This window comes from Cyanistes caeruleus, chromosome 1 (assembly GCF_971803275.1).
Source record: "Cyanistes caeruleus chromosome 1, bCyaCae1.hap1.1, whole genome shotgun sequence".
NCBI lineage: Eukaryota > Metazoa > Chordata > Aves > Passeriformes > Paridae > Cyanistes > Cyanistes caeruleus.
In genome coordinates this window covers 70,631,818-70,659,668 of record NC_141701.1, presented here as the reverse complement: position 1 = coordinate 70,659,668, position 27,851 = coordinate 70,631,818, and the positions used below count along the sequence as shown (strand labels likewise).

Below are 27,851 nucleotides of genomic sequence, written 5' to 3'. Positions count from 1 at the left end.
TGTGTGCCTGGAGCTCCTCACCGAGCTGCTGCCTGGAAGTGGTGCCTTTACACCGACGGAATGACATCAGCTGCAGCTGGAGTCATACCAGTAAGTGCCTCTTGCATTTTCTATGGCACACTACCTTGTATTAGCTTTTTCTTATTTATCTGCTGTCCATTTTCCCATTTTGAAGGATTTGTTTTTATTTTCTTTTGCTCACTAGAAGCTTTAAAATGTATGGAGAGGTAGGGTGTTTTTTATTAATTTTTTTATTTGGGGATCGGGTTTGGTTGTTTTACAAATAAAGACCTGCCAATGGACAGCTACTGTCTTTGCTTTTAGTCAGTGCATGTGAAGGACAGAAAGCCAAAGGCTGCAGTGTTTTTTGCTGTCTCATGTGCCTGTCACTGCTTTTGATCACAGAATCACAGAATGATTAGGTTGGAAGAGACCCTCAAGAAGTCCAATCCAGCCCTAACACCTCAACTAGATCATGCCACCTAGTGCCACATCCATTCTTTTTTTAAACAAATCCAGAGATGGTGACTCCACCACCTCCCTGGTCAAACCATTCCAATACTTTATCACCCTTTCTGTAAAAAACTTTTTCCTAATATCCAACCTATATTTCCCTTGGCACAGCTTGAGACTGTGTTCTCTCGTTCTGTCAGTTGTTGCTTGGAGAAAGAGACTGACCCTCACCTGCTTACAACCATCTGTTCGGAAATTGTAGAGAGTGATAAGGTCACATCTGAGTCTCCTTTTCTCCCTAAACCCCAGCTCACTCAGTTGTTTTTCATTGGGCTTGCATTCCAAGCCCCTCACCAGCCTTGTAGCCTCCTCTGGATGTGCTTGAATGTTTTCAATGTCCTTCCTAAACTGAGGGGCCCAGAACTGGACACAGCACTCAGGTCTGGCCTCACCAGTGCCGAGTACAGGGGAAGAATGACCTCCCTGCTCCTGCTGGCCACACTATTCCTGATCCTGGGAAGGATCTTCTTGGCCACCCGAGCACACTGGCTCATGTTCAGATGGCTGTTGACCAGTACCCCCAGGTCCCTTTCTGCCTGGGCACTGTCCCCAGCCATGCCATAATCCCTTTGCTCCCACCCTTGGAAAATCATCCGACTAGCTCCAGCCCACTGGGGGTGGGAGGGGTATGGCAAGGACAAAGGTAAAAGACAAAGGAGGCTCTCTCTTCCCAGGATGTTGTCCCTCAGTTAATTCTGGAACTGCTCCAGGGAAAAAAGAGACCGAAGGAGGAATTGTGGGGATTTTTAAAATGAGGAAAAGGGGGGAGGGGAAGGCAGGTTACAGCCAATGGGGTGAAACCGAAGGGGAGGGGTGAGGGGGAAGGATCCAACACACCATAGAGCCAGGAGGAGAGCAACTGGGAAAAACCATTTAGTTTAACATATAGTGCAACATAACACAGCCACACTGTCCCCAGCCTATAATGTTGCAGGAGGTTATTGTGGCCAAAATGCAGGACTTGGCACTTGGACTTATTAAACTTCATCCCATTGGATTCTGCCCATCCATCCAATCATTCCAAGTCTCTCTACAGAGCCATTCTACCTTCCAACAGATTGACACACACTCCCAGCTTAGTGTCATCTGCAAATTTACTAAAGAAAAGACTCGATACCCTCACCCATGTCGTCAATAAAAATATTGAACAGGACAGGCCCCAGCACAGACCCCCGAGGGACACCACTGGTGACTGGCTGCCAGCTGGATGCAGCACTGTTCACTACCACTCTATGGGCCTGGCCACCCAGCCAGTTCTTAACCCAGCAAAGAGTGCTCCTGTCCAAACTGAGGGCTGCCAGCTTTTCCAGGAGTATGGTGTGGGAGACAGTGTCAAAGGCCTTGCTGAAGTCCAAACAGAAAACATCCACAGCCTTTCTGCATCCTCCAGCGGGTCACCTGGTCATAAAAGATCAGGTTGGCCAAACACGACCTACCCTCCTAAACCCATGCTGGTTGGGTCTGATACCCTGGCCATCCTGTAAATACTGCATGATGACACCCAGTATAAACTGCTCCATTACCTTACCAGGTACTGAGGGCAGGCCGACTGGCCTATAATCAGCAGGATCCTCCTTCTCAATCTTTTTTGTGAATGAGTGTCACATTGACCAGCTTCCAGTCATCTGGAACCTCACCAGTGAGCCAGGACTGTTGGTAAATGATGGAGAATGTCTTTGAAAGCTCATCTGCCAGCCCTCTCATCACCCCAGGGTGGATCCCATCTGTTCCCATAGATTTATAAACATCCAAGCAGCTCAGCAGTTCTCTGACTGCCTCCTCCTGGATAACAGGGGGACCATTCTGCTCCTTGACACCATCAACCAGCCCAGGAGGACAGTTGTCCAGAGGAGAAGCTGTCTTCCCACTAAAGACTGAGGCAAAGAAGGTGTTAAGCACCTCTGCCTTCTCCTCATCTGCAGTTACTAAGTTCCCTCCCTTATCCAATAAGGAACAAAGGCTGATCTTACCCTTCCTTTTACCATTAATATGTCTATAAAACATTTTTTATTATCCTTTACAAAACTGCCAAATTAAGTTCAAACTGAGCTTTGGCCTCTCTAGTTTTTTTTCCTACATGCACTAGCAACCCCCTTAAATAGTTCCTGAGAGACCTGACCCTCCTTCCAAAGTTGATACATCCTCTTTTTATTCTTAAGTTCCTTCAAAGCCTCATTGCCCATCCAGGCTGGATGTTTGCCCTGGCAACTCATCTTTCTGCACACAGGGCCAGTCTGTTCCTGTACCCTCAAGATTCTGTTTTGAAGCATGCCCACCTTTCCTGTATTCCTTTGCTTTTAAAGGCTGCTTCCCAAGAAACTCTCTGAATAAGTCTCCTAAATAGGCCAAATTCTGCCCTCCGGAAGTCCAATGTAGAAGTTTTATTGATGTTTCTCCTAATATCACCAAATATTGAGAACTCTATAATTTCATGATCTCTATGTCCCAAGCTGCCTCTAACTACCACATCTCCCACCAGCCCATCTCTATTTGCAAACAACAGATTTAACATAGTCCCTCCCCTGGTGGGCTCACTCACCATCTGCGACAAAAAGTTGACCTCCACACATTTAAAAAACTTCCTGGATTGCCTCTTTTCTGCTGTATTAAGTACCTAGCAGATGTCTGGTAGGTTAAAATCACCTACAAGAACAAGGGCTGGAGATTCTGAAACATTCTCCAGGTGCTTATAGAATAAGCTGTCCACCTCTTCTTCCTAGTAAATTTGTCCTTGGAACTAGTTTTCTGAATGAAGAGGCACAATCCTCTGTATGAGAACACTTTATGGAAAAACTTACATGCTGTCTCAAAACTGAAACAAAAGTGTTTTGCATCTGATTCTCTAGGAATTGCATGTGCTTCCCCTAGAATAAGCAAGCCTGGTCTTTTGTCTCTACGATGAAATGTAGCACCTCATTCATGTTCCAGGTGTGTTCAATTTGTTAAGTTGCCTGAAAAAGGGATGCTAGCAGTTAACTTTTACCATAAATACTTTCTTTTCTATTATTTCATGACAGCAATACTCTATGCCACTGAAACAACCAGAGAAGAGCCTACTTCCTTCCCAGATTCTGGGTCTAAGTGACCTTTCAAGAGCTCCCCATGAAATGCCACTGTCTGGGTGCCATGGGAAGTGGATCAAAGAGACTGATTCAGCCTACATGAGGCTGGCAAAGCAAGGAGGCCTACCTGATGAGCATCTGTGTGGCTTCTTTGGTTTTCCTTTGTTTTCTTTGGCTTTGCTTGAGTGCGGTATAAAGTGCTTGTAGATGCTACAGAAGGGATCCTCTGGACTTTTGAAATAAACTCATGAAAAAATAAGGAAATTATTTTCTTCCTGACAGAACAGCAATCTGAAAACAAAAGTAGTGCTTTTGCAACTAGATAAGAAGTCAGAAAAGTACTGGCTTTTGTTTTTTTTTCTCCTGACGTACTGAAGCACTACATTCCTGTGGTAATGAAGTCCCCTCCAGCCGAATATGCTGCACCTGACTGGTACTCACACTGTACTAATCCCACAGGGATTGAGAAACCACAGTAAGAATGCTGAGTCCCAACATATCTTGGCCTCTTTCTTTACCTGTTAACATTTCTGAACACTTCTATACTAAAGTGCAGGATTTGTATACCTTGTACAAACAAGCATTAAATCTTTGCCTAAAGGAGCTGTGTTTGCTCTCTACCAGATTATATAGCTCACAGAGTTTATGGCTGATGACCATCACAGTAACAGTTATGAGACAAGAAGTGGGCCTTTTGATTTTGGTACAAAAAGTGTTTGGCAGTGGGAAGCTGGGGTCAAAGAAAATGCAGAGAAAAAGAAGGTAGAATGAAGAGGCATCCTGTGATGATGCTTTGTTTGTAGAGCTAGTAAACACTTCTCTGTCTGGGCCTGTTGCTTCTTATAGGAGGGAAGCTGTAATCCATGTGAGTTTCTGTATTCCAGAATCAATATTTATATTGCAGCTAGAGAACAAGAAGAAAGTCATGTTTTCTTAAATGCTGCAGGTGTAGTGTAAGAACCAGAAATGCAGTTTCCTATCACATTATATGGTACATATACTTCAGTATAAATAAAAAGCAGTAGTTAGTTTCTGTCTTCTTATGCTTTATTTATTCTGCAATTTGTTCTTGGTGAAGACATATTTTATTTCGTAATCTTGGGTAAGGAAGAAGATAAGAACAGAAGACTGTTCTGAAAATGAAGTTTAATTTAGTTTGAAATGGGAGTTCCCAAAGATAATGTGCTAGCTGTCTTTGAGTGAAAGATGTATCCAAGACAAAGTAAGTATGAATAAACTATACCCCAGACAAATCTTCCTGTACTGACAAGTGTTTTGTCTTGGAGACCTCTCTGCTATCCTCCCTTTCATCCTCCCTGCCTCTCCCCGGTTTAGATGCTGAAGCCTTATCTTTTTAAAATATCCTCTATAATCTCAGTTGCCACATTTACCATAGGCTTTTGGAGTATACCTGGAAAGGCATTTGACATACTTGAACACTAGTACCTCCCTTCTTGAACAGAAGGGCAGATGTTGGACATTTTAGGACAAAAAGTCCTCAGCCTTTGCTGAGATGAATAACTAGTGCAAATTCAGAACCGTGTCTTGTGTAAATGGGAACATCTCATTACTGGATAGGCTTGGTAATATTTACTGAATCTGTGGCAACAGGCAAGCAAGCAACATATGTTTAAATTTGCCTGATGCTTGTTGGTGAAGCTTCTTTTTTTTTTTTTTTTTTTTGTTTGTTTGTTCCAATCATAGATTTAAGGCACTGAAAATGAAAATTTGACTTGCTGCAGTGCCTCTTAAAGGAACTGAACTAGGTCAGAGAGGAAGTGCTGTTTCTGAGTCCCTTACTCTCTCACTTGAGAACAAGTTGTGTTCTGTGGTCTACGTGTCATATTTAACTTTGATAACAGTAATTCAATCCCATGTGCTGATTTGTAAAGTGGAACTGAGGTTCATTTCAGTTTTGGTGCAGCTTGGTTGAGACCCAGTTTCATTCAGTCATGTGTCTGAAAATTTCATGTGCTCCTGTGGATGCTAAATGCAAAAAGCAAGCAGGGAACACTAAGTCACACAAACTTCTCACTCTGGCCTGAGAAAGCATAAGGAAAAATACAAACAGTCCTTGGAAAAAGACAGCAATCTTTGCAGGGTTTTTTTAGGATCCTTCTTGTTTATTTGTAAGAAACAGTCAAGGGGTGGTGTTCCACTTGACCAATGATAGTGATGTGTAACTTTAATTGTCATGAATAAAATCTCTCAAGAAATCCACCCTGGTTAAAATACTGTGTTTAATTATGTACAGTTAATGTTCTTATCCCATTTGTAAACCTTGTTTGTTGTACCCCTTGTTTACTCCAATAGTTATTAGTAATGTTAATTACTTACCAGTTTTTGAAGTGTTTTAAGAGTTCTTATGAGACATTCCTCTATCCCTTTCTTCCCTGCTACTATGTAACAAAGCAACTCCCATGGAAGCTGTGCAACCGAGTAATATGCAAACTAAGGCATGCAAGACACCAAAACAATGAGCTAACAGAGGAATAAAAAGACAAAGAAACACATTCTAGCAAGCTATGATGAAAGAACATCTTCCTACATCACCTAAGCCTGCTTAGAAACTTTCAGAAATTTTTGAAATTTTCCTGCATCACTATGACCTCAAGAGGACTGGAAAGGACTGACCACCCTAGACAACAAACCAGAACAATGGGCCTTCTGGCTACTTTCATGAGGATGGTAAGCCTTAGCTTTGCAGTGTGTGCTGCAAGGCTGAATTGTGGCTCTTCCTTGGAGCTGCCGGTGTGGGAACAGCTGTGGAGCCAGCAACTTCTCTGCCCCCCACCCTCCACCTCAAGAGCTGACTCTTAATAAAGGCATAAAACAGGAGTCTTGTCTCCTGGCCAAGTTCTTTCATTAATGACGAATGAGAGTTTTACCTCTCAGACCTTCTCAAATCTGTCTATAAAAAGAAGAATAAGGATAATAAAACTTGTTCTCTTGGACAGTGCAGCTGGGAGAGTCAGTGTTGTGCTTCTCGTTGTTCCTAATATAGTGCAACATCTGGTGATCCCTTGATGTACATTTCAGCCACGAGCTGAAGAACATTGAACTCTCCCTTCTCCATCTTTGAGAGGTAAGGAGTTTTTTTCTCCATGTGCTCCTAGAGAGCTACAGGTCTGAGTGATGCCGGGCAGAGGGCCCACTCACTAGAGCGGGCTTGGAACAGCAATCGCGATGAAGCTAGAGTTTATAATCCTGGGATAAACCACTGCGTTTGCGTAATTGCATTTGTGGGCCATTGAGATAATGGTTTTCCTGAAAAAGGGAACCAAAGTTAAGCAGAGGAACTCGTTCCCTCTCTCTGAATTGGAGGTAAATAGCTTAGGACTCACTGAATCAGAAGGCTTTAAAATGTTACAGCTGTGGCCACCTAGGCCACCTAGGTAGCGCGAGAGTGGCAGCAGCAGCAGCAGCAGCAGAGCGTCCTGCCACGGCCAGCCTGGCTTCCCCACCCGGGATTGTACTGCGCTCCCTGTGCCAGCTCGTCCGGAATTCTTAAAACACGAACTAGCTCCAGTGATTTGGCTTTGGACAGAATACCGTGGTCACGAAACTGAGAGACAGCTGGACAAAAGACGCTGTAACAGAGATTTTCCCCCATGGTCCCACCCCATCGGTTTTGCGGCGAAAAAGTTTCCTTTCTGAGTGTTTTATGCCTTTAACTTTCCTATGTTTGTTTTAACAATTAGCCGTGTGCTCTCCCTGCGGCTGCGGGTGGAAGCCCCTCCGCCTTTTCCCCCTGCTCCGGTGCCGGGGGGCCTAGACGGCGGCCGGGCGGGGCTTGAGAAGCCACGGCTTGGGTTTCTCGGTCCAGGCTCCCCTTCCCCCTCTGTCCCTCCCGCCGCGCGGCTGCCGCCACTGTGCTGTTAGCACACAGCACGGCAGGGAAGATGGGCAGCTCTCCCGCTCCCGCAGAGCGGCTCCGCCAAGGCAACGGCGGTTTGCCTTCACTCCCCCTTTTCCCTGGGAGTGACAAACAAAAAAGTATTGATATATTGATTACAGAATGTGAATCTACTGAAATGTTATTGTTGAGAAGTTACAGTTTAAAGATTAATTTGGTTTTTTACACCAGGATTTTTGGGAATCTTGTTTTAAAATTATACCATTTAAGAAGTTCTTTTCCAGTTAGGCTGGGCACTGGCCGCACCTTAGCTCTTTCTGGACAAGAATCACCAACAAGCTCAGATATTTCTGCAACAAAATTGCATACAAACACTTTAGCTCTTTGCAGTTTCTGGGCTGATAAAAAAAAAACCCAACCGAACAAAAAAAACAACCAAAAAAACCCCAACCCAAAACCCAAAAAAAACCAGATGAATTTGAACAAAGTATATTTGTATTAATTTGAAAAATTGTCGTGGTTTTAAACTACTAACTAAGAAAATTACTTACTTCTTGCTGTGAGGTATGGATTAGAAGAATAAGAGCAAAAGAGGCATACAACTTAAAAGGGAAAAAACAAAGAAAGTTTATTGACCAACTACAATAATAAGAACACCAGAATAAACTTCTAGAAAAACCTTTCCATCCCCTATCTACCTACTATTTCCTTGTTCACATGACAACAGAGACAAAAACTCTGGAACTCTGATGGTTAAAACAGTCCCAATTCTTGCTAGTTTTTTCACCAGTCTTTATAGAGAAACAGAAGTTTCTTCCTGTTAATTTATGGAGTTTTTCACAAGAAAACTATTTTTGTTATAGTTTTCTATTGCCCTAATGTTAGCTGCTCAGAGCTGCTATTATTAGAGTTCACTCCTCCCATTTTCACATCACTCTGAAGTATGTATGGGTCATGAGTCTAGAGATAGCATTTTTAAGGATAAGTTATTCAAAGGCAAAAAAAGTCTTCTTCATCTGTTTCTGTGAGCTTCACCAGAAAACAGTTTTCTCATGGCCTCTCAGGGCTTCAAATCTCCCAACAGTTTTCTCATGGCCTCTCAAGGCTTTTAATCTCCTAGCACTTCACTATACTATAATTACTCTTTACTCAAATTTACACTTTGAACACTATTCCTCTCTAGATCTTATATCATGAATTAAAGGAGTTCTTTTCAAGACTTCATTGTCTATCTCCATAGTTTTAACAGGGAGATATTTCAGCTTAATTAAAGCATCTTCTTAATTCTCTACCTTTCCTGAAGCTTCTTTTCTCTCCTGTCACTGGTAGTTTATAAAGTCTCTTTTCATGTTGATCACTCTCCTTTTCTCTCTCTGGATAAAAAGATTAATCCGCAAGTCTCATCTGGGTAATGAAAGAGTTAAAATCTTGCCCAGGCTTTTGTAGATGGTTCGGAGATCTCTGCCGAACAGGAGCTGGAGCCGTCTGCGATGGAAAGTTCCTCATGGCTGCTCTGGAGCGTGTAGTCGCTGCTCCAACCCGCTGCAAGTCCAGGGCCTCTCTCTTTCTTCACTGGGCAGTTTCTAGTGAATGTAGTTACAGCAAAAACTGCAGCCGAGCCAGAGATCGGCTCGGCCCGGCCCGGGGAAAACCTTCCCCAGGCCCCCCCATCTCCCGGCCGGGAGACGGGGCAGGCCCGGCCCCATCCCCGTCCGGCCGCATGGCCTGGGCAGGGACGGGAGGCCTGGAGCTCTGCCACTCTTCACAGCCAGGAAACAAAGAGAACCCAGAGAGCTCTGCTTTTACATTTTAAGGTAGGGTTCACAAGTTGATCCCACTTTTCAATGGCCTAAACTGCTGTCAATTCCCAGCAATGACCGATAATTGGTCAGGAGAAAAGACTCCAAGCACTTCCCAGCAACTCCAACTCCCTTAAAGGTAAAGTAACTCCATGACAAAAATGAATTATCTATCTAAAATTGGATTGACTAACAACAGTAAAGTTTAATTAATTTATTAGCTTGGGGGAAGGTATGTTTGTCTTTTACTATCAGCAGGTCCAAATAGTCACATCAAATACCTATCACATTCGAGGAGTGAAAAAGGACATGTGTTTCAGGATTCAAGAAGACATCTAGTGATGCTAAAGTTCAACATCTTCAGCTGATGGACTTTTCCCAGACTTTCATTTATTTGAACTTGTCAGGAAAATTAATCCACAAACACCAGAGGTTTATGTCCAAAAAGGAGACAGAGGCATCCTTTTTCTTTATTCGAATAAAGGGAGAGGCCATGGGGCATTCCCCTGGGGTCTCTCAAATTTTTGGAGGGCGCAGCCTCCTTTTTATCCTAATTCCTGGCCGCTTGTCCCTTCTCTCTTTCCCCATAGGCTGAGGTACTTGAGAGGTACAGGCTTCCCAGAATGCCTGATACCTGGGATACCTTCCCCCCCCCCGCCCTCAATACATAATCCCTTCTTAATTCTTAACTTTTGTGGAATTCATGGTGCTCTTTCAGTGCCTCTTTCAGTGGAATCTATCCTATTGTTTCTGTTGTCTCTCAGTGATAGTTGCATCTTATCAGCAGACCCACAGCTTGTTTGTAAAGACAAAGATCCCTCTCAGACTCTAAGCCAAAAATTAATAATTTTCCAAAAAGATGTAATAGTACCTCATGTAATATCTCACATGTTTTTGGTTTGTTTGTAAGTACCGAGGGCTGTGGTTTTACTTTGTGGTAATTGGGATCATTTAGATCTTTGGGAATCCAATTCATCAAGAAAATTCCTTCATTGATACTAATGTTTTCAATTCAGATTCTCATCCTACAAGTATCATTGATAAAACTGAACAAACAATGATCCAATCCTGCATAAAGCCCATACAGCTCACTCTGGTATTTTTACCACAATTTCTGCAAAGGTAAAAAGTGTAAGTGCAAATACACAGATTTTCAAAGGCTCAGAAAAGGCTTTGGAGATTCAAAACTTAAATATTTGGCCTGTACAGTTTTGCAGCCTTTATCAGAGTAGACCTTCTGATCCTTGAAAAAGTACGTAATCTCATCAACTATCACATACCTTTGCAAACAAACAAAAAAAACCCCAACAAACAAACAAACAAACAAGCAGTACCCATGCTGTCTGAATTAATTGCTCATTTGGAAGAATTTGAAAATTGTGAAAAACAAGAAAAGCTATTGATACCTACAAAGATGAATCTGACTGCCAAGTGGTAAAAAGTCACAAACCAAGTTTGGTCCAGTTAGGTACCTCCGAATTTGGTCATTGAATCTGCTTATATAGCAGACATAACCAAATGGTTATTCACTTTTGAAAGAAGTCAATAAGGCAACTTTGTTTCATTATTGAAAAATTTTCCTGCACATTCAGAGTCACTCCAATTTACCAAGTTTAACTGACTTCTTGAAAGAATGAACAACAGGGCTTGATAATAATGCATGAAGGATTCAATAGCATGTGCCAGAGAATCTCCCTGACCATTCTAAGTCAGTGCTCAATTGAGGTTCTGTCTGGTAATCAATAGGTTACTAACGTGACCTCTGGATGCTGTGTTTGTTCTCTTTCTTGCAAGGGCCCAAAAGGAGATTAAAAATTCTGCCTTTCTGCCCTAAAAGAAAAAAAGGGGAGCTGTGGGTGTTAAATGCAAAAAGCAAGCAGGGAACACAGCCTGTGTGAAACTAAGTCACACAAGCTTCTCACTCTGGCCTGAGAAAGCATAAAGAAAAATCCAAACAGTCCTTGGAAAAGGACTGCAGAGAACATTCTAACAGAGCAAGGACATGATATTTTAGTCAGAGCCTGCATGCACAACCCACTGTACAATTCCAGAGACAGTGTCCTTGAGATTTCCTGGAGCAGTGAGAATGAAGAAAAACAGTAATGTTGTGTACAAGAAAAAGAATGATAAACAAAATGTAGTAGCCAATAGTAGCCTTGTTTAAGCTGTGTGAACCCTGTAAGACCCTATAAGAAAGTACTAAATATAGCAATTAACAAAGTTCACTTTTACCTCTATGAGGACTCTGTGAATATTCCGAGCGTTTTCCTTTACCTGGCGCCTGAACAGGGACTCTAAGCCGCTCAACAGCTTGAGCAGATTCACCCAACAGGTAGATGTGGAAGTGGATTGGAGCTGGGAGAGCAGGTTTGCACAGCAGGTGGACACGGGAAGGGAATGTAAGATGTGGAAAACCGGTTGATGGACGAGCTTGAGCAGAATCCAAAGGCTAGACGGCGTCAGCACTCAGGTGGGAAGGGTCTCTCCCTTCCCCCCGTCAGTGGCTGGCAGCATGAATGTTGAATTTGCAGCAACACAAAAACTGCTTCAAAGTATCCTTGTTAAAGGAGGAGAAGCAGGATAAAGACCTGGAAAAGCTCGTCATATGGGCTAGAGAAAATGGGTACTTGAAAGTGCCTCCACTGTTATTCGTAGTGGAAGAATGGAAAGAAATAGGAGATCAGTTGTGGGAAAAAACAATTATGGGGAAAAGGAAGGACACTCTATCTTACGGCTCGACTTGGAGGATTGTAATTAATACCTTAAAAGACATGAAAGCAGAATCTACCTTTGCTGCAGCTGACTTGCAAGCTGTGGTTCGGTCTGAGCATACTGTGTCACAGCCACCCCCTGCCGCACCAGCCAAGCGTCTAGGTGCTTTCTTTGGGATTGGGCATGTTCGGCCAGTCAAGGGGTTAACAGGAAAGCAGTGTAGCTCTGTCTCAGAACTTCTAAGAACTCAAAAAGACGCCGTGACCGGCGGGTCTGCACTGGAGGAGCAAAAACCGAAAGTTACCCCCACCAAGCGCCGATGTAGAATTGATGCTGACTCCAGAAGGAGAAGCCACCGGCCCTGGCCAGGCGGAGCCCCGAACATCAGCAGAAAAAAGAGAACCAGACTGCAAGCCGAAGATTTATCCCTCACTGCCATCTACTGTTCATTGGGGAAAACCACAAGACGTTCCTCTCCCTCAGATGATTATCTGTGGATGCATTCTGAAGGTGGGCGTCCACCGGCAGGGGAAGAGACAATGGATTGCAATGATACACCGAAAAAAGACTTATTAGAATGGCAACAACAAATAGAAGAACTTGTGCAGCAACTGCAAGCTCGCATTGAGCAGTTGTTAGGCACAACTGATGTTCAATGTCACCAGGAGAAAGCAGCTTCACAGCAAATGCTGAGACAGCATGGAAAATCTGTTCAACAATTGCAAGATATGATACATCCTGAACCATCTGCTCCACCCTTAGACACTTATAATGCCACCACCCTATTCAGGTTCTAGTTCTACTACCGTAAAAGAAGAAAATAAGAAACAAAGATTGAGACAAAAGTGGACTGGCATCATTCGAGATGCAACCCTTGAAGGAGAGTGGCAAGCAGCAGGGGCAGTCACCTGCCCTATTCTATATGATCAACAAAATCCATGATACGAACAGCATGACTGGAAAATTTTGCAACAAGCCAAAAAGACAGTCACTGAACATGGCATCAAATCTGAAGCTATAAGCACAGCATTAGACTGGCTATTCACATCTGATTTTAATAGCCCCATGGACAGCCAGAATTTAATGCATTTACTTCTATCTCCATTGCAATTCATGGTGTGGGAAAAAGAATGGAGAAGACTAGCTGCTCTGGAAGCCAACCGACCTCGAGATCAAAATGATAATGCTGTATGGACTTAATCCTGACATGCTCACTGGATCAGGAATCTACAGTCACATGACCATAAAACTTAATTATCCCCTTAAAATGCATCACCTGTCAGTGCAACTAGCCCATCAAGCCTTCATTGCAGTGCCTGATTCAAAACCTCACCCTTTACAACTGTATGGCAAGGCCTTACAGAACCATACCCTCATTTTATTGATCATCTGTCAGCAGCTCTGAAAGCTCAGAATGATATGACTGAAGGAGCAAATCAAACCATGTTTAAACTGTTAGCTTTTGAGAATGCCAATGCAAAAATAAAGCCTATCCTTTCTACACTTCCAAAATAAACAGATGTGGGAGACATGCTAGATATAGCCATGAGAGTTAATCAATCACAACAAGGACAGCTTACAAGCTAATGCAATTGCAGGAACCATGAAACCAGCTATGAACCTACTTGCAGCTGCAGTTAGAAAATTGGAAAATGAACACAAACCAGGTACCACCACCCCAAGCATTTGTTACTGATGTGGCATCAAAGGACACTTCCGAAAGTCCTCCCAAGCTACTGTATGGTGTGATAGATGCCAAAAAAATAATCATGCTACTGCTGCATGTCGTTTTGCAAAAAATGGGAGCAAGAGCATGAAGAGCTGCCACGTGGGGACACAAGTAGCCAGCCCAACTCTATAAAATAACTCAGCCCACCAGCAACCAGGAGAAGTCTGGGAATCGATTTGGCAGCATCAGTAGACGTCACTCTTATCAACAGTACCATCCATAAAATCCCAACTGGAGTCACAGGATCCATTTATTCTGTCTCCAGTGCACTTGGTGCTTTGCAAATTGGAAGGTCATCTACTGGAGTTGCAGGACTCATTGTTCTCCCAGGAGTTATTAATGCCGATTATACTGGTGAAATACGAATTTGTGCTTATACATTAGCCACTCCACTCATGGTTAAAAAAGGGACAAGAATCACCCAATTGGTATTGTTTCAAGAGATAGTGACTGAAAAAGATTTTTCGAAGCGCCCCTAAGCGCCTCAAGGCTTCAGGTCTACTGGAAATAGTGGTGAATCTTGTGCTACAAATGAAATGTTGACCAATAATCGAGGTCACCTTATGTCAAAAAATAAAACAACAAAGAGTCAAAATGATGCTAGATACAGGACCTGATGTCACCATCATCAGCCGAGCCTGGTGGCCGAGAGATTTGCCTCTCCACTGAGCCTTAAACTCAGTACAAGTTGTAGGAGGACACTCTATACCACTGAAAAGTGTGCATCCAACTCAGTTTCAATTTCCCGAAGGACAAACTACCACTGTGTCCATACATTATGCCTTTGCCTGGAAGCCTTGGAGGGCTCATTGGCTGAGATGTTCTAAGCCAGCTCGGAGCAACATTAACACTTCCTACCCAATCGCCTTTTTAGTGGTCAGCACTGCTGAAAAGCCGCTGACCCCAAAAATTCAATGGAAAACTAATGAACCTGTGTGGGTCGAGGAGTGGCCTCTCTCTTGGGAGTGGCTAGCAATCGCACATGAACTTGTTAAAGAGCAACTCCAGGCAAAACACATACGACCATCGCTCAGCCCATGGAACACCCCAATATTTGTCATCCCAAAGAAATCTGGCAAGTGGCAACTACTGCATGATCTGCACAAAGTAAATGATCAAATGTGGACAATGGGAGCATTACAACCAGGGTTGCCCTCTCCCATAATGCTACCACAGGGGTGGTATCTTTTATAGATTTGAAAGACTGTTTCTTCAAAATACCCCTACAAAAAGAAGACACAATGCGGTTTGCTTTTACCTTACCAGCCAGCAATAAAGTCCAACTCAAGGATTTGAGTGAGTTGTCCTTCCACAGGGGATGAAAAATTCCCCAACAATGTGCCAACTGTTCGTGCATTGGGCACTGACACCTGTACGTACAAGGGTCTCTCAGACAATTATTTACCATTATATGGATGATATTTTGTTCTGTCAACCTGACCCATTCCAAGACGATGACCTTGCATATATTACTGCTCAACTTGCTGCAAAAGTCTTGGTAGTTGCCCCAGAGAAAATACAGAAACAAGCCCCATGGAAATATCTAGGATGGATTCTGACAACCGTGTCCATCAGCCCACAAATATTAGAATTAACTACTGAGATTAAAACCCTTAATGATGCCCAGAAACTCATTGGAGACCTACAATGGGTATGTTCCATTGCAGGCATCAGAAATGATGAAATGGCACCTTTAATGAGCCTCTTAAAAGGCACTGATCCACATACTCCAGTTACCCTTTCTGTAGACCCGAAGAAGTGGCTCAAATTCTTAGAAACTACTCTCAATGCTTGCAGACAGAAGATTGCCAGATGTGCCCTTGGGACTCTTAATCTGCAACCATCGTGTTGCTCCTTACAGTATCATATTCCAATGGCCTGCTTGGCAAAAAGAAAAAGGGGGAGAAGACCCATTTGAAAGGTGTCATGATGCCAAGCAGCCTATCAAAGATGTAGAGTCTTTTGGACTATCAGCAAAATGTGAAGAGCCTTTGGCAATTCTTGAAAGGATTTTCACACCACATACGCTGCCTATGAGTATTTGGCAGAGAACAGAAGCAATTGCTTACCTCATCAGAAAAGTGAGAATGCAAATAATGGATATTAGTGATGATGAACCTGAGCATATTAGCCTCCCAATAAAAGCAGAAAATTTTAAATGGATGCTGAGACATTCAGAACCGATACAGTTAGCTCTGCTCAGTTATCCAGGTACTGTGCATAATAGGAAACTTAAAGATCCATGTCTACAGATTATTCTTAAATGACAATGGTTACAGCAGCCCAAAGTAGTGCAACAACCAGCAGAAGGAGTTACAGTATATCCTGATGCAGGAAAACAGCAGAAAAGGCAGCATGCACCTGGCAAGAAGGGTCAAGCTGAAAAAGTTATACAACAGATGGAGTCACATGAATCACTGCAAACGTTAGAGCTTACAGCTGTCTCATGGGCGCTGTCTCATTGGCAAGACAGAAAACTGAACATTGTGTCAGACTCATTATATGTGGTAGGTGTGGTACAACACATGGAAGACGCTCTCGTCAAGCCACCAAACAATAAGCAACTGTGTCAATTTTTGCAAATTAAGAGAGCTATTGAAAATAGGGAAGAATCTTGTTGCATCATTCACATCCATAGTCACCAAACAGAGTTAGGTCTCAGAGAAGGCAATGCGAGGGCTGATATGCTTGTCAGTCCTGCTGTTGCAGCACCAAGAGACTCTTTTGCAGCTGCAAGAGAGAGTCATGCTCTCTTTCACCAAGCCGCAAAAGTCTTAAAAAGACAATTTGATATCAGTCTAACAGATGCACAAGGCATTGGTGAAATCCTGTCCACAATGTAGTCAATATGGAACTGTTGTAGTTGATAGCTTGAAATATATATTTTCTCTTTTTTTTTTAGTTGTGATTCCTCCCCAGCTTCTCTTTCTCCTAACTGTTTACCTGGTGTCAGGTTACCATGGTTACTGAAGTTTCTTTCCTCAGTCCCACGGCGAGAGGCCGGATAAAGAGAGGACCCCGCTGGCATTTCCAGCTGCTTGAAGTTTCTTTAGCCCAGGAAAGCATGGGGTTGAGAGAAGAGAGACCCTTCTTTCCAACACAGAAGTTTGTAACTTTGTTTTTCCTGTCCCAGAATGCCTCTGAGCTATGGAAGCTGGGAGGGTATGCTTACCTTCCTTTCCCTTTCTTTCCCCCCTGGGTTGCCAGGAAACCAAACCTCCCCCCTCTCTTCCCCCCTGCCCCTCTGTGGAGAATATTCCTACACCTTTGTGGGCATTTGAAGAAGTTGGTGTCTGTTATTTCTTATCTTGGTGTGTGTAACCTTGATTTGTAGAAAGTTTGTAAGATGTACTAACTGAGAAAAATAATTGGTTCTTTCTCTGATGTTCCCTCCCTCCGAGAAACCCTGTTAAAAGAGACTCCCCAGACCCCAAATCCTTTGTCTCTCGTCCTTTGGATTCCCCTTCACAGAAATAAACTGTGGAATGCAAACCAGAGAGAGAGTCCCCCCCTGATTTCTTTACTCGCTCTATAGACTTGAATTCTTGAAGAAAATCAGTGAATCTCACAAACATATGCTGGCTCAAAACTCGAGTGAAGAGATACCTCATCACTGAGCTAGCCGGGCCACACTCGAGAAGATCGAGTCATGGAACAAGCTTAAGTTTAGGTGTTAATCCCAGAGGTATTCAGGCCTGTGAGATTTGGCAAATGGGTGTAACACACGTGCCTCAAATATATACATGTTACAATAGATACCTTTTTAAAAATTATTTGGGCCACTGCACAAGTGGGAGAATGGAGTATACATGTGATCCAACATTTAGTAGCTTGGTTTGCTGTAATGGGAGTGCCAAAAGAGCTGAAAACAGACAATGGACCTGCATATGTAGGAGCACAAGGTTCTTACAAAAATGGGGAATTAAACATGTAACTGGGATTCCCCATGTGTCAACCAGACAAGCCATTATAGAAGGAGCTCACAGAACCTTGAAAGAGTACTTAAATAAACAAAAAACACCAGAACAACTAGACCCCACCAATCAATTACAACAAGTGTCATTTACTCTAAATTTTCTCAGCTTAGCTGGAGATTTAGAGCAGCTCCCTGTGATGATTCACAGTAGTCAGATAAAAATGCAAGCTACTCCAGAAATTAAATTATATTATAAAAATCCAAAGACAGGTATCTGGGAGGGACCAACCCCATTGCTGTTTAATGGGTGAGGATACAGTTGTGTTTCCACAGATGCTGGACTGCTATGGGTGTCTATCAGATGGACCAATCCAGCCACGAAAGGTGCAAAGAGCAATGGGAACATAAATGCCTTTGATCAGTCGTTAGTCAGCTGTCAGCTGACATTGCATGAGCAGCAAATGTTCCAAGACTGAATTGGTTTGAGCCATATTCTATCTCTGAAAGAATTTTAGTAGAAAACCTGAAAGAGTATGAAAGCCCAGTCTGACTGTATATAGAAACAGAAATTGCAATTGTATCCCTTGCCCTTTGGGAAAGTTGCTTTTACACTTAGCTTGTAGGAATGCCAAGGCACGTTTGCTAAAAGTAGTTAGAGAATAGTTTAAGACAAAAGTTTAACTTGTGTAATAATTGTTGTTTGCAAACTATTAATAATTTTAGAGAAGATAGGTATAAGAATTAAGGTGGGCACATTTGAAAGTTCAGTTGAACTTGAGTTATACTGACAAGTATAAGCTTTAAAGAAAATTATTCAACAAGTAACGAAGGCCGATTAACTGTAATTCTGAAAGTATGGTGTCATTTGCATGAAACAAACTACTCATAGTAATTATCTTATGTATAATTCTGACTAACTATCTGCTAACTAGCATCCAGAAGTGACAAAACATATGGGTTACTCTAGCAAACTTGACAGGCCAGGATTCAATGTGTTTGAGCCTAGCCACACCTGGAGATCCTTTTCACACCTGTCTCATAGGAGTCCCAGAATGGGATCCTCAGGTATTTAAAGGTTTAGTTAGCAATGAAACTTGACCGAATCAATTAGCAATGTTGCAAGAGTGCAATCACACTGTTGGCTTCACATCAAGACAATTTGAAGCCTGTTGGCAAGCAAAAATTATTGAAGTTCTTAATGTTACTGTAGGGCCCCCTAAAGAATTAGACTTGTTAGGTTACTCCAATACCTCAGGTGGATGGCTAATGTTTAAGCCCCCAACAACAAGCCAGGTGAACATAAGGATGCAACATTGGGCTACAGTCAGCCCAATAAATGACCTTATCATTAATACCAAAAATGAAGCCCTTTATTCACAGTGTAATCTCACAAGACAATTACCAAAGCGATTGCCTAATGCAATATTTTTAATCTGTGGGGACAGAGCATGGAATGGAATACCTGCTAGCCCACATGGAGGACCCTGCTACCTTGGAAAACTTACTTTGTTCCATCCAAATTTGCACCAATTGTTAAATATAACTAATAGAACAAAAAGCAGCAGATGATTGAGATGGAGCATAAATGAATTGCAGTGTAATGACATTAGTGACCCAGAATTCTGGGGTCGTGGTACAATTTGGCTAGCCTCATTCTTTACTCCAGGAGTAGCTGCCACTAGAAGCTTATCAACATTAAAAGGTTAGTTTGTTGGGCCAGAAAAGAATTGAATTTGACATCGACAATGCTTAGTGAACTTTCAGCTGACGTGAGTAGCGTATGTCATGCCGTGCTTCAAAATTGAGCCACAATTGATTTTTTGCTTTTATCGCAAGGACATGGTTGTGAAGAGTTTGAAGGAATGTGTTGTATGAACGTTTCTGACCACTCAGTCACTATCCATAAACAACTGAAACAACTGCAAAATGGGTTACATGCCCTGAAAAAAGATGATGACCCCATTGGAATTTGGTTAGCCAGTTGGGGCATCACTGGGTGGTTAAAGTGTCTTGTACTAGAAGGGGGACAAATTCTTGTTGTTGTATTTATTGGGTTAATTATTGTAAGCTGTATGTTATGCTGTATCCATAAAAGTCTAGAACAAATAGCATCCAAACCCTGGGTTGTGCAAAAAGGAAAAGGAGGAATTCTAGAGAACATTCTAACAGAGCAGGGACATGATATTTTAGTCAGAGACTGCGTGCACAACCCACTGTACAATTCCAGAGACAGTGTCCTTGAGATTTCCTGGAGCAGCAAGAATGAAGAAAAATAGTGATGTGTACAAGGAAAAGAATGATAAACAAAATGTAGTAGCCAACAGTATCCTTGTTTAAGCTGCGTGAACCCTGTAAGACCCTGTAAGAATGTACAATACAATACAATACCTAAATACCTATTATAATTACTTATAATTATATAAATAACAATTATTATTAATAATAATTATACTATATAATAATTAATTATTATAATATATATTATATACCTATTATAATTATATACCCTATAAGAATGTAGCAATAAATGAAGTTCACTTTTACCTCTATGAGGACTCTATGAATATTCTGAGCAGTTTTCCTTTAAAGGACAACAATCTTTGCAGGGGTTGTTTAGGATCCTTCTTGTTTACTTGTAAGAAACAATCAAGGGGTGGTGTTCCACTTGACCAATGATAGTGATGTGTAATTTTAATGACCAATGAGAGTTGTACCTCTCAGACCTTCTTAAACCTGTCTATAAAAGAAGAACTAGAATAATAAACTTTGCTTTCTTAGACAATGCAGCTAGGAGAATCAGTGTCGTGCTTATCACTGTTCCTAATATAGTGCCACATGTTCCCAGTTTCATTCAGTCACGTGCTTTATTTATGACTAAATGCAATGTGAATATATGTTATATATTCAGCTCAGATTTTGAATATGCCGAGGCCCTCAAATATAATTTACACTATTCTCCTGGAAACTGAAGTTTTGTCTAAGGTTCTAAATCTATCAGGTCTTTTTCTGTAAGTGCCTTGTGAAGAGAGGTTCAGTGTTGCTAGGTTTAGCTCTACCTCCACACCACCATTTCTCATTTGGCTGTGCTTCACTGTATCTTTGTCGTACATTGAAAAGTGTATAATGTATCTTGAAATGTCACACAGTGCTTCCTTCACAGCTACTGCTTGAATATCCTCTTTTGGGAAGTTTCTATCCCATGCTCGTACAGTACCTTCCCAAAGAGTCTTCCAAGTGAGACAACGGAACTAGTCCTACCAAAGTGTCTCAATTTTATTTTTTTGCCATACATCTTGTATGTTGTAAGGTAAGAATAATGTATTCCAAAACACCACAGGCAGATTTATAAGGAATATTCATTTATTTGACTACATGATGATACTGCAGCAGGAAACTACCTCAAGTACTTCTGGTAGTATAAGACTGAATGTATGGAAAATGTTTTTCAGTCCAGTGTGAGCAAGCAGTTATTCAGAAGAGACATGCATGATGCAATCGTGGAGTTATATCCCAAAGGGCACCCTTAGGAACAGGTGCAAAACCATTTAACCTCTAAGGGTACCTCTTCTGCTCTGTTTGGAAAACATTGTTCCCGAGTGGGCCCTTGCTCTGAAGGTTTAAGCTTTGCTCTGAAGTATTAAAATCTCCACCATTACTTGTGTTTATTTCTTTGTAGAGAAGGACTGGAGATCCAGGGGACCATTACATCGTTCTCCATATGTCAGGATGGATCCTGTAGTTCCTCCCTAATGCCTTAACACAGCAATAAGTTCTATTCTTCTGGGAATTTTGCAAGTCAGCAAAGAGTATTAGTGTATGAAGAATGTAGCCTTTGTACTCATAGCAAAGAGATGGACTTCTGGTCCAGGGAGAAGCAGCCCATAGTAATCTCACAAGGCATAAGTGCAAGTTCCTGCACCTGTATTGGGACAACCCCTGATATGAGCACAGCCTGGGGGATGAACAGATCCAGAACAGCCCTGCCTAGAAGGACTTGGGGGTGCTGGTGGATGAGAGGTTGGACATGACCCAGCAATGTGCACTCCCAGCCCAGAAAACCAAATGTGTCCTGGGCTGCATCCAAAGCAGTGTGGCCGGCAGGGCAAGAGAGGGGATTCTGCCCCTCTCCTCTGCTCAGCTGAGACCTCATCTGCAGTGCTGCATCCAGCTCTTGGGGTCACCAGCACAGGAAGGACCTGTGCACCTTGCACCTATTGGAGCAAGTCCAGAGGGAGCCGTGAAGATGACCAGAGGGATGGAGCACCTCTCCTATGAAGAATGGTTGAGAGAATTGGGATTATTCATTCAGGAGAAGAGAAGGCTTTAGGGTGGCCATATTGTGACATTCCAGTACCTGAAGGGACCCTGCATGAAGATAGACATTTTTTACAAGGACATGTAGTGACAGGACAAGGGGGAATGCCTTCAAACTCAAAGAGAGTAGGGTTAGACTAGATACTGGGAAAAAATTATTTACTGCGAGAGTGGTGAGGCACTGGCACAAGTTGCCCAGTGAAGTTGTGGACATCCCATACCTGGAAATGTTCAAAGTCAGGCTGGATGGAGCTCTGAGCAATCTGGTCTAGTGAAAGTTGTCCCTGTGGCAGGGAGGTGGAACTAGGTGATCTTTAATGACCCTTTAAGCTAAACCTTTCTGTGATTCTGTGATCCTTTTGCCTGTGCATCTTATGGCCCAGTGGGTTGGGTGGAAAAGCTGTGACCTTAAGAAGGAGGGAGGCCTGTATGGGTGAGAGGCCAATTGGAGGTGTTACCAGGGTTTGCATCAGCATTTGGCAATATCCTTGTGTCACCAGTAAGATTAGTCCTTCATCTCCAAAGTCCTTTCTTTCAGGCACTTGCCTGAAATGTCTATGTATGTATGCATATCTACTTAGGTATGTATGTGCTGTACTAAAGTGATTGCTCATCTGAGGCCAGGATTTTACCTCAGAGAGATTTGAAATGTAATCTAGAATTTTGTCCTTGATAACACAGGAGCCAGGATTTCATCTGGAGGCTTTTATTTTACTATGCTGGCTGCAGATAGCCATTGTTTTTCATATACCAGCCAGGGACAATACATGTTCTATGCTATAATTCTTGAATCCAAGATTAATAAATTTATAATACAATATTTATAATAAACATATAGAGTATATTGCTGCCATCTCTTCATAAAGGGGGAGAACACCTTAAACCAAGAACATGCCCTGTGTAGTTTGTAAAAAAAATGCCCTGTGTAGTTTATCTGGGAAAATTGATGGCTGCTAAATAGAGGTTTTTCAAAGGGAGAAAGCCCCCTCAGGTGTAATCATTGGAGTGTAGTCGCACAAGAGTCTGCTTTTAATGCTGAATTTGCCTAGCAAAGTAACAGATAACATCTGAATGGATTGCAGCTGCCCTCCAAAGCCAAATTCTGATCTGTTTCCTTGCTACTTTTGTCATTAGTTAGTTTACTTGAACAGTAGGGAGTGTTTGGATCCCTGCAGCTTATGCTAGCCTCTTATTTAATGCTGAGAAAGACAACATTTAAAACAATGCTCTTGCTCACAGCCTTGAAGACTTTTTTCTTTGCCTTTCCTTTCCCTTTTTTTTCCTTAACTTTATTTTGGACAGTTTGAACATTTTTTCAATGTTCAGAACAAACAATGTTCTGTTTGAACATTTTTCTCTAGTCAAAATCTCTCCTTGTTCTTTAACTAACACTTTAATTACTAGACCTCATTTCCTGGTGCTTCTGTTTGATGTCAAGAGGAAAATCTCATCTCCTTCTGCTATTTGTGTATCCTGACTATCAAATTGAGTTGTGTTTCTGTGTTGCCCTGCATGCCATTCTGCCTTCAGCATGTGACCAATGTCACCTGAGGTTGCTTTTGTCAGTTGAAACTGTAGGTAATTGTGTCCTGGATCTGCAACTTTCATGTCAAGTCTGAAGTAGTCCAGTCTAGTGATAGATGGAAGACAGTGATATAATTTCTGCACAATAGGATGGCATTTTTGAAAGTAAAGCACAAATAGGCTGCTTCAGCAAACAATGTGAACAAACTTGAAAAGCAGTTCTAAGCAGCTGATGTGGTTTTTAACCTCCAGGTTGGACAAAGACCCTCCTTTTCATCTCACATAGCTGCCTCTGCTCTAGCCTCTAATACTGCATGCTCTTGCTAATCTCATCTCTTCTTTGACAAATGTCCCAGTCTGACTCCACTGAAGTCTGAAGGGGTTTCAGTACTTCTATGTGTTTGCATTTACATCCTGGCTCAGAATCAATACAACTGTCTGTCTGAGGCTTCACTTTCTTCCAGATAATAAAACTTACATTCTCTGAACATTCAGATCTGCTTTTTTAGTGGTTTCTTAATTATTTCATTGATTAATGTGTTCAAAGGCCATTATACTTTTGTTTGCTCTTTTCATACTCAGTGTGCACAGGCTCCTTGAGAAGTCCTTTGTGTGTTTACATTTTGGAATCTTCTTACAGAGGTTTTCATGGGTGTTTTGTAGTGTCTGCAATCCAAGTGTGACTGCTGTTGACACATCTAATTTTTTCACTTCATGATTTTTTGCTCTGTTAACTGTATTTCAGTAGCTACGTCCACATAGGTTGAAAGAATTGTTATCCTTAGTGTACTTGTAAGTTTACAGAGCAAAAGTACATTTCACTGTTAGTTACCATAAGTAAATAATTTGCAACTAATGTATCTTATTCCATGGGGTGCTCTCATGTGTTGCATGTTTAAAAAAGAAAATAGTTAAATAATATATAGGTTCTAATTAAAAGGATATATTACTGTAACACAAAAACTTCATTAATAAGCTTTGAAAAAATTTTTGCTGTCTTCAGGACTTCCCCCTGTCACCCTAAATTAGGAACAGTGGAATCACAACATAGACTTTCTAGCTGGATTGTGCAAGACAGCAAATTTTATTCTTCCAGATCTTCTTTTATAGACACTTTTGAGAAGGTCCGAGAGGTAAAACTCTCATTGGTCATTAAACCAACACATCACCATCACTGGACAGTTAGGAACAACACCCCTTGAGTGTTTCTTGCAAGTAAACAACAAGGATCCAAACAACACCTGCAAAGGTTGTTTTCCTTCTCTGAGGACTGTCTGGATTCCTCCCTATGGTTTCTCAGGTCAGCATGAGAACTAGTTTCACACAGGCTCAAGCTAATGCCTGAAGCCTAAAAATCTCTTATTTAACCATTGTCAGTTCCCACATCCCCCTTGTCTCATTCATGCAACAAAGGAAGCTGTAAGTAGTCATTAAAGATGTCTTGTTTTTTTAACTCATAATTTCTTAGCAACTATCAGTGACAAATATCTGGGAATTGTTGACGATATTTAATTTCATGCTTTTATTTGAGAGGGAAGTAAGTTGACCCTTTAGTAGCTGTTGATTTTGATCAAAGTTAAGATAAAGAGCTCTGATATGTGTTGCTCATGTTTCTCCACTACTTACAGGTTTTCCCACTTTCACTTCTGGAGTGTGTGTTGTCTTTCCCTGGCTTTCTAGGTGCCATCCTTCAGTCTTTTAGTCAATACTGAATTTATTTACCTGTCATTGGAAAGATGATAAAAATAAAGTATATTTTTCCTGTTGTAGGCTTCCCCTAATATATATGTATTTGTTTGAATATCAAACCTCTAATTAATAACCACAACAGTTTTCTTATTATATAGGATGTTTTATGCTTTTTATTAAAAAACAAAAACCAAACAAACAAAAAAAGAAGTAGCAATTGAACTGTAAATTAATTTCTAGTCCTCCTGACTTTAGTAACAGTGATCTGTTTTCATATTCTGCATACAGAGATCAAGGACCAAGATGAGAGGTTGCAATGGATAAGTGTGAATTTGAAGCTTAATTTTGGGTAGAAGTGTGTGGATGCTAACTCTGAAACAGAGAGCCTGTAGAAATTACAGGCCACATAGCTTTCTCAGTCCAGGCTGAGAAAGTAGCCTGGGAATTCATAAGGAGGATTTAAAACAATCCTCAAAGACAGCAGACAGCCTTGCAGTTGCTGTTTGTCTGTCCCTTGTTTTCTTTGCAGGAGAAGGTCAGGGGGTAGTGTGCCCCACTGACCAATGATGGTGATGTAGCACTTTGCTAACCAATAAGAGTTTCCTTTCTGTACTTTCCACGTATCGGTCTATAAAACAGACCTGAAGTAATAAACTACGAAAAATTCTCCTGATCAACTCCATGAGAGTCTGTGTCGCTTCTTCTCGCCATTCCTGATAGAGTGACAGAAGTGTACTGTGAGGGAAAGATTTGTGTAAAGCATTTTGCGGAAAAAGCAAACAGCTAATCTCATGTAGAATAACTAAGGGGCTGCTTTATCTTTTGTTATTCCTCAATAGTTCATTACTATTACTTATGGAAATAATGTAGCTAAGACATGCAAATTTGAACACATTTATGCCTTTAATATCACCCTCACTTTTGAAGGCTATGTTATTATACTATCTTCTTGGTTATTTTTTTCATAACTCCTTTTGTTTGAGTTAAGATTTCTCTAGCACAGGTAAGTTCTCACCTATAAACTCTAAATATCCAAGCAGAATGCCAACTGTTTCTACAAATAAGGAATTTACTGGAACAAATAAGCTTTCCTTCCCACCCATATAAGTAGTACATTCATGAAAATCATTAAACACCTGCAACTGTTCATGTGTACAGGTAAAATTGCTCCTTGTGAAGTTGTAGGAACTAGTGGATATATGTATGGACCTTGTGGATCTTAATTGCTGTAAAATTTGCTATCATATGTGATGCTAAAATAGTTTTTAAAGTGTCTAAAGCAGCTATAATAATAGCACTTTAACTCATATATGAAAATTATTCAATATAACTTTGTGTTATGAAAACTAAGCATAGAGTTGCATATCTTCATGTAGCAGACTTTTGCGGTATTCTAAATTGGGTTTTTTCTTAATACCAGTGAACAGGTGAAAATGATAATCTACATTGTTAGTTCTGTCCGTGTAGGTTACAGAGATGATTTAAGGAAAGACATAAACTGTAGGCTCCATAAGATCAGACAGAGCAAAAATACTCTAATGAACACCGAGGTGTTTTAAGCAAATTTTTGTGTCATGTGTGATGTGATGTAATCACACAATCAGCTGTGTTCACAGCTGAATTGTATCTGCATACTTGGTCCTAAAGAAATATTGCTCAGTCATCAGTAATCCTAGTATGTTTTAGAACCATGTTAATGCTGCCAAATAAGTATTTAAACTGTCAAATGAATTCAAGAGAAAATTTTTGACATAATTTCACTTTTGTGCATTACAGAATGAATATTGTCAGCCTTTTTCACTCACAAATTCTTTGTGGGATTTCCCTTTTGCACATTTTGTCTTTAAAACCAGAACTGTGTAAGCATTATACATGTAAAATTCCAATGAAACAGATAGCTTTTCTCATGTAAATTTACACAGTAAATTTACACAGTAAATTTACACAGTAAATTAGGCATACTTCTGTGCTTTTTTTAATGTAGAACATATGTTCTACATTATTTTGTTATAAATTATAAAGCTATAAATGGTTATATTTTAAAATTAATGTTATAATTAGAAAGAAATTATTTTATAATTTATTTATAATAATGTCTTTTCTGTGAAAAATATTATTTCTCCACCTAGCCCCCATTTTTTTTACTTTTGCTTTTGTTTCTCTTTAATATATTTGTATTTACAGGCCTGCTCAGAGAAAAAGTGAAATTGTAAATTTTAGCAAATTGATGAGTAATGGTTATGGTGTGACTGGTTTCAGCAGTGTACTGGATGGGAAAAAAGACTGAAGAAATGTCAGAAAATAGTGAGCACTCTGAAGGTAACATTATTGAAAGCTGCTTCTTCTAAAATAAGCTGGACTCTCAAGGTAACAGCAGAGGGCAGCCTCAGTATTTGTGCAGCTCTCTGAATAAGGTGAGACACATTAAATTACTGTGCTTAGTTTACAGTACCCTATGAGCTAAAGAAAGGAATGCTCCTATTTGTAGTCAGCGAAGGCAGGTGCTTTCATGGCCTTTTTTCATCTCTACAATTGCATTATGTTCTGTTCCCATCCAGGGGCCTCTGTGTTCTGTTCTAGAGGCTTCTCTGTGATGTGTTTCCATAAAATGCTGCAGAGACACAGCCAACTTGCCTATTGGACCTTCCACTGCATGCACTAGAATTTTTTTTTCATTTGTGTCAAGGAATGCTTTTGTATACTCTGGGCATTGTCATTATTCCCTTGACCTTGATAT

The 27,851-nt window shown here is 41.2% G+C and overlaps 1 protein-coding gene across 1 annotated transcript; it reads left to right on the top strand.

Moving 5' to 3' along the window:
* The first annotated feature begins 34 nt into the window (after window positions 1–34).
* On the top strand, window positions 35–27,506 carry C1H7orf57 (chromosome 1 C7orf57 homolog). The gene is given in 9 exon segments (XM_086881966.1): window positions 35–90; window positions 3,531–3,772; window positions 4,177–4,212; window positions 4,214–4,345; window positions 7,277–7,452; window positions 26,103–26,215; window positions 27,297–27,357; window positions 27,360–27,383; window positions 27,386–27,506. Coding segments are annotated over 9 exon segments (891 nt in total). The 5' UTR covers window positions 35–60; the 3' UTR covers window positions 27,463–27,506.
* Window positions 27,507–27,851: the final 345 nt, after the last annotated feature.